The sequence below is a fragment of the Eriocheir sinensis genome, chromosome 2 (genome assembly GCF_024679095.1).
Source record: "Eriocheir sinensis breed Jianghai 21 chromosome 2, ASM2467909v1, whole genome shotgun sequence".
Classification (NCBI taxonomy): Eukaryota; Metazoa; Arthropoda; class Malacostraca; order Decapoda; family Varunidae; genus Eriocheir; species Eriocheir sinensis.
Window position 1 is genome coordinate 13,541,598 of NC_066510.1, and position 7,912 is coordinate 13,549,509.

Consider the following 7,912-nt stretch of genomic DNA (forward strand, 5'->3'; position numbering starts at 1 on the left):
CCCTTCTTCCCTCCCTCCTTCCCTCACTCACTCACTCACTCATTCATTCAATCACAACTCTTCCTCTAGCGTATCACTAACAAAACCAAAACAGAAATAAGAAGCCGTAAGAAATATGTAAAGGATTTAATCTGAACTGAAGAGGAGAGTAGAGGGAGGAAGAGGAAGGAAGCTCTTTCATTACACTCCTCCTCCTCCTCCTCCTCCTAATGTCTCAATCTTTAAAAGCATCACTATCAAAACCAAGACGGAGAGACAGTCTTATCAGTGGCCGAAAGCAAGCCCAGAAAGACCCCACAGTAACACCAAAACCCGCAAGCAAGACCAAGAGAAAGTCCAAAGCAGAAAAACAGTGACGCCTTGAAAAACATAAGAGTCTCGTCCAATACCTATACTCCTTGCCGGCGTATGGTACCACAAGGGGGTTACTGGGAGCCGCGACCGTTATGACCTTGGTTCTGACCCCTCCTCGTATCCTCCAGAGAAAGAGGAAGGAAGAGAAGGGTGGAGAGTGCACGAAAAAGGGAGGAAGCGTAGAAGGAAGTAATGATTTGTCGTACTGACGGAAACGAATTGAAGGAAAGGAGGAGGAGATGAAAGTAACGAGGAAAGGAAAAGGAAGGAAAGCAAGGAAAGGAAAAGGAGGAAGCGGAGAAGGAAGTGATTGTTTATTGTGCAGAAGGAAGTGAAGGGAGAGAAAGGAGATGGAGGGTGGAATGGAAAAGAAGGGGTGACAAGGGGAAGGAAGACGAAGGAAAGGAAAGCTGAAGGAAAAGTTGGGAAAGGAAGGAAAAGGAAAAATGTAGAAAGAAGGAAAGGTGTATAGAAAAGAGAGTAATAGAGTACAGAATAAAACTCGAAAAAGGAAGAGAGGAAACTAACCGAAAGGAAGTTGAATAAAAAAAAAAAAAGGAGAGATTAAGGATGCAGTGAACAGAGAAACAGGAAGGACGTGGAAAAGGAAGTAACAGCTTATAGGATACACCCCAAGACTTTCTACTAATGAAGGAAACGAAAGGAGAGGAAAAGAAAGTGGAGGAGGGGATGCATGACCGAGCGAGGAATGAAGGATGTGGAGGAGGAAATGATTACTTAACATGCGTATCCTAGTATAATGCAGCTTTCTCCTTTGTAGGCATGTAGGAGTAAGAGAAAGGAGAAGGGAGGAAGCGGAAACGGAGAATATAGATTTAAGAAAGTCTTTTTTTTTAATTATACAGTCTCAGAACAAAATTACTTCAGGGAAAACCGTCGATAATTCTTCACCAAACCTTGTATATATTCTCTGTTTCTCCTTTTTATTGTTACCTAAACGGAGAACATTGGCACGGGAAAGCGTTTTTTTTTTATTATTGTTATTCAATCTCAGAGAACAAAACTACTTCAGACAAAACCATCGATAATTCCATAAAAAAAAACTTCTCCTGTATATTTTCCTTTTTCTCCCTTTTTTTTTTGTTATATAAATGAAAACGGTAGAGAGCGTTGCCGCATTTTTTTTTTTTTTTTGTGACAAAACTACTTCAGGCAGTTTGATAGAAGGGAGCACGGGGAAAAAGAAGAAGGAACAGCAGAGATAGGGAGTAAAAATATCTGAATATAAATAATCTTAAGTAACCGTAAGAAAATATACAACAAAGAGAGGAGGGGGAAGGAGGAGAAGAGGCAGCCGCAGCGATAGAGAATACTAAATACTATAAGAGGACCAAGCAGTTTAAGCATTCGACTGGAAAACAAGAAACAATAATATGAAGATTAGAAGAAACAGCCGAGGTCGAGAGCAGTTACAAAGGCTAAAATCCCGACAACTATACTGGGGCCGTATTTTTAAACATTTAGGTCCCCAAGCACACACATTTAAGGTTAGGTTAGGTTAGGTAAGGTTATATTATGTTAGGTTAGGTTAGGTTAGGTTAGTTAACAAAGGTTTCGTAGGAGTTTTGGGCCTTTCCAGAGGTAGCTTTATAGCCCTGGTGGTAATTTGATTCTTCTTCTGTGTCATGAACCTACAGAAACACTCATTAGAGCGCGATTGATCTCCTTTTCAGTCTTTCGAAATAGTGGAAGGCGGAAGCGTCTGAGAATACCGACCCAATGGACTGGACTGAAGGCAGCTTGGGTATGTGTACTGGATGGGGTCCGTTCGGTTCCTTGTGCATTCCTGGAGCGTCAGGTTTTGGGCACGCCTCCACCACGACCCGCGACCCGAGCAGCGGCAACATCGCGCGCACCAACAACACCGTTAGCTTCGTAGCATCATCCTCCCTCCCTCCCTCCTTCGCTCCCTCTTGTGACGTCACCCTCGCTGCGTACCGTTGCCCCCAAATTGATCGGTCGGCCACGAGACGCATGGCAGAGAGAAGTGAATGAGCGAATACTAGAGGGAATGGGGGATGTGTTTAGATTGTACGTAGCTGAAGTTTTAGGCCGTTTTCGTATTACTTCGCGTTCTTGGGAGGGATTAATGTACCGGGATTTAAGTACAAGAAGATGATGAATGACAGAGCCGAGAATGAACGAATACTAGAGGTAATGGGAGATAGTTTTAATTGTGGTTAGCTTATGTTTCAGGCTGTTTTCGTATAACTTCGTGTTCTTGTGGAGGGATTTAAAGTGATTTATTTATTTTCTTGACTAACTGTACCAGAAACAGCAAACACACACACAAACACACACACACACACACACACACACACAGACACACACACACACACACAATCATGAACTCCTGCCAAGTAACGCGCTACGCCCCGGTATGACCCAGTCCCAGTGCTCCAGAGAGAGAGAGAGAGAGAGAGAGAGAGAGAGAGAGAGAGAGAGAGAGAGAGAGAGTAAATAAAGGATGAAAAGTAAACGAAAAGTCAACTCTTCGAACAGATATGAGGTGTGTGTGTGTGTGTGTGAGAGAGAGAGAGAGAGAGAGAGAGAGAGCGTGGCAAAGTTACTCACAGTATTGACTTATCCACCGACCCTATAACATCCAGTTCGATTTCTATTTACAGACACGTCGCAAATAACAAACTCTTCGTCAACATAACCTCAAGAGACTCTATAATAAAATAATAATGTAACAAAGAGCTAGCGAGGAATTGCAGAAGTTAAGGAAGACGAGAGAACCAGGTGGAGATGAATTAGAGCCTTTGCCTGAGTAGGATGAATGGAGTGAGTAGGCTACGCTAACATCAGACAGACGGAGAGAAGTGAAAAAAAAGAAAAGGAGGAGGAAGAAAAGGCAGAAGAGGAAGAGAAGTAGGAATTGCAGGAGTTAAGAAAGACATGAGATCCAGGGGGAGATGAAATTAGAACCTTTGCCGGAACAGGAAGAAAGGAGTGAGTAGGCTACGCTAACATCAGACAGACAGGGAGAAAAAGAGAAAAGGAAGAGGAAGAAAAGGCAGAAGAGGAAGAGAAGTAGGAATTGCAGAAGTTAAGAAAGACATGAGATCCAGGAGGAGATGAAGTTAGAACCTTTGCCGGAACAGGAAGAAAGGAGTGAGTAGGCTACGCTAACATCAGACAGACAGAGAGAAAAGGAAGAGGAAGAAAAGGCAGAAGAGGAAGAGAAGTAGGAATTGCAGAAGTTAAGAAAGACATGAGATCCAGGGAGAGATGAAATTAGAACCTTTGCCGGAACAGGAAGAATGGAGTGAGTAGGCTACGCTAACATCAGACAGACAGAGAGAAAAGGAAGAGGAAGAAAAGGCAGAAGAGGAAAAGAAGTAGGAATTGCAGAAGTTAAGAAAGACATGAGATCCAGGAGGAGATGAAATTAGAACCTTTGCCGGAACAGGAAGGATGGAGTGAGTAGGCTACGCTAACATCAGACAGACAGGGAGAGAAAGAGGAAGAGGAGGAAGAGGAGAAAGAGGAGTTTCCGCTGACTCAAAAATAACCAAGATTTTAAGTCCCTGCAATCTAGGCAGAATAGATGACTGAAAGACCCATATTCCCAAACATTTCGAGACCTACACACCCACATTTGATAAAACTTTAGCAGTGACAGTATTTCCATGAGTAGTCTCATGAGCATAGCGATAGTTTGACGAGGCTTTTGTACTACCATGAATGTAAGAAAAAAAACACTCATGAGAACTCGACTCATCTCCTACGTGGCCCATGGAAATAGTTGCTGCGAGAGTCGAAAGTGTCTTGAAAATAGGGTCCTTACTAAAAGCTCACCTCAGTGGTCTCAAAGCAAGGTAACGGAGATGAGCACAGTAGCAGAGTCTAATTGTGTGAAAGAATAATTCATCCACTATCTAAAAAATAATAATGTCAAAAACAGAAGAGGTTGGACTTGATTTCAACGATGCATTAAGTAGAAATCCAAGAGAGAGAGAGAGAGAGAGAGAGAGAGAGAGAGAGAGAGAGAGAGAGAGAGAGAGAGAGAGAGAGAGAGAGAGAGTGTGTACTAAGCGAAATTCATGTTTTGGTATCAGGCTACAAGCATATAATAATAATAATAATAATAATAATAATAATAATAATAATAATAATAATAATAATAATAATAATAATAATAATAATAATAATAATAATAATAATAATAATAAAGAAAAAGAAGAAAGATCAAAAGAAAGATAGAAAGAAAGAAAGAAAGATAGATAAAAATAAAAAAGATAGAAAGAAGAAAAATAGCAGTAATAGAAGTAGTAGTAGTAGTAGTAGTAGTAGTAGTAGCAAAAGTAGTAGTAGCACCAGTAGTAGTAGTAGCAGTAGTAGTAGTAGTAGTAGTAGTAGTAGCAGAAGTAGTAGTAGAAGGAAAAGAGGAAAAGTAAATGAAGATGAAGATGATGAAAATGACGATGAAGACCAAGATGAAAATGATGAAAAGTAGAGGATGATGATAAAAGTTACGATGAAAAAACGAAGAAAAGTAAATGTTGGAGATGAGGAAGACAACGATGAGTGATAGAGTTGACGATGGAGAACACCAAAAGCACAACTTAGAGACAGTACACATCATTCTTACTACTGTCCCCAGCATGCTCATACAAAAATTAAGTCTGACAACACCAACTAAATAATATATAAACAAATTCTAATGGTGTCTTGTTTACCTGTGGCCAGCACCGCGCTAAGTATTATCCAGCGTCTCATGGGGACTTGGTCACTAGCACTTAAGCACAAAGTTATCTGCAAACCGCAAAGCAATCTGGAGGGAGTTCTCAGTGAAGTGGGGGCTTCAGACACACGGACACGCGCCTCCTACCTCTCCCGCGCCTCACACACTACTGGCATCGCTCGGCGCGCACGTCGCGGCGTCGCCTCAGGAACGGGGTCGCTTTACCGCTACTTGATGGGAGCCAGCCAGCCAACAGGTGCCAGGCGGTTATCAATTAGATTTAAATTCCATCTCGTACTTCACGACGCTGGGTTCCAGATGTTGTCTTTTGGGTACTTACATCTTTGATTGCCGCCCCATATTTTTGGTGGGGTTTTTGGCTTCCATTTTTTTTTTTTTTTTTTTTTTTACGTCGCGGCCTATTGCGCCGGTAGGCTTCTTCCCGGTGGGGCCTGATGGTCGGCCCAAGGCTTCTTCCCGGTGGGGCCTGATGGTCGGCCCAGCCCGTTCTGGCGCAGGCGAGTGTTTATAGTGGCGCCATCTTGTGTAGGTTCATGCTGCCCCCCGGAACTCATCTTTGAGCCTCTCTTTGGAGGGGTTATCTAGAGTCCGGGTTGATGGGTGGTCTTCAGGCCAGCATGTGGGTAGTCTTAGGCCACTCGACGGTGACTGAAAACCCTCAGCTGCGCGGTGGCCAGGATTCGAACCCGCGTTCCTCCTGGAGCTCCTGAACGCGGGGCCGTCACGCTAACCATTCAGCTTTTTTAGTTCATTTGCTGTGCAAATAAATAATAACCATATAACTAATGCTTAATACAACGAAATGTGAAAACATACAGGGCCTGGGGGGCGGCCCCCCCTCAGGATGTTACATATATATTCACCTGTCTTTTGGGGACCCTAAGGAGGGGCGAGAGGGGCAGAGTCCACGCAAGTAAAAGCCTGAACACTCCTATTGAATTTTAGCAGTGGTGCGCCGTCGGTTTTGACTGCCGCGGAAGGCAGTGGGCCACTCAGCCCCACATAGGCGCGAGGGTTCCCCCACACATGGCATGGCTAGTTTCACGCTTGTTTTGATCTCTGCACTCTTTGGTTTCCAGGGGAGTGTGGAGGTTAGGAGAAAATATAAATGACAAGATAAGAACAATGTACGATAGATAGATATTAAATAGATAGATAGATAGATAGATAGATAGTTATGCATAATAGTGATAATAATAATAATAATAATAATAATAATAATAATAATAATAATAATAATAATAATAATAATAATAATAATAATAATAATAATAATAATAATAATAATAATAATAATAATAATAATAATAATAATAATAATAATAATAATAATAATAATAATAATAATAATAATAATAATAATAATAATAATAATAAATACCAAGGAGGTATCGTTTTTTTATAAAGGAAAATATTGAGAGTGGATGAGTATTGGAGAGAGAGAGAGAGAGAGAGAGATTTACGTAGAGATTCAGACCACACAGACCCCATGGTCTAGACTAGGTGGTCTGTTAACTTCTACAATATTCGCATAGCTCCAAATCTTTTCATTTCTACTTTAGTAAATATTAAGTTGAAGGAAGTGTCGGTCAAGCTTGTTTTTAAAGGAGTCTATCGTGTTGCACTGGACCACTGAAGGTGGTAGTTATTTCATTCTCGCACTACAACGTTGGTGAAGAAAAATTTTATGCAGTCTGAATTTGCTTGACAGACTATATGATTGGGCGGGGAAGTGGCAGATTTTTTTTTTTTTTTTTTTTTTTTTACGTTGTTGCCTATTGCGCCGGTAGGCATCTTCCCGGTGGGGCCTGATGGTCGGCCCAAGGCTTCTTCCAGGTGGGGCCTGATGGTCGGCCCAGCCCGTTCTGGCGCAGGCGAGTGTTTATAGTGGCGCCATCTTGCATTGGCTCATGCTGCCCCCCGGAACTCGTTCTTGATTCGCTTGGACGGCTTCCTCTAGAGTCCGGGTTGATGGGTGGTCTTCAGGACAGCATGTGGGTAGTTTTAAGACACTCGGCGGTGACTGAAAAATCCGAGTGGTAGCGTGAGGATTCGAACCCGCGTCGTCCATCACGCGGCGAATGTGGGTCCAGTACGCTATCACTTCGGCCACCGCCTACCCATGGAATTCAATGTCGGGAAGTGTAGTATTCTAAGGATAGGTAGGAATAACCCCTCACACAATTACTCCTAAAATGACACTCCTCTAAGCAGGTCTGGGTGTGAGAGACTTAGGAGTCTTAGTGAGCGCTGACTTCCATTCTAAGGCTCAATGCATTCAGGCTAAAAATCGTGCAAACAGGGTATTGGGTTTCATCTCAAGGAGCATAAGCAATAGGAGCGCTGAAGTCATCCTCATACTTTACTTAGCACTAGTTAGACCTCATCTCAATTATGCAGTTTAGTTCTGGTCACCCTACTATAGAATGGATATCAAGATGTTAGAATCTGTACAGAGGAGGATGACAAAGATGATTCAGGGGGTGAGAAACTTGCCTTATGAAGACAGACTGAAGCATTTAAATTTGCACTCTCTAGAAAGGCGAAGGTTGCGAGAAGACCTTATCGAAGTCTATAAATGGATGAAAGCCTTCAATAAAGGGGATGTCAATTGGGTTTTGGTTGTAAAAGAACCAAGTAGGACACGTAGCAATGGTTTTAAGCTAGATAAATTCAGATTCAAAAAAGAAATAGGAAAGAATTGGTTTACCAATAGAGTAGTGGATGAATGGAACAGGCTTGGCAGCCATGTTGTGGGTGCCAATACCATAGATACATTCAAGAAGAGGTTAGATAAAGTCATGGATAGTGAGGTAAGGTGGGGTT

At 42.3% G+C, this 7,912-nt stretch overlaps 1 protein-coding gene across 3 annotated transcripts in view; it reads right to left on the reverse strand.

The window, feature by feature from the left end:
* The window catches only part of LOC126999576 (uncharacterized), a 66,073-nt gene extending 60,821 nt beyond the window's left edge, over nt 1–5,252 (reverse strand). The window contains exon 1 of one of the 3 annotated variants that reach the window (XM_050862352.1): nt 5,061–5,250. In XM_050862352.1, the coding sequence (XP_050718309.1) occupies nt 5,061–5,100 (40 nt within the window). In that variant the 5' untranslated portion in view covers nt 5,101–5,250. Of the gene's footprint in view, nt 1–5,060 lie in introns of all 3 variants that reach the window. The other 2 variants (XM_050862360.1, XM_050862371.1) reach the window with 2 other exon arrangements.
* Between the last annotated feature and the right edge of the window lie 2,660 nt (nt 5,253–7,912).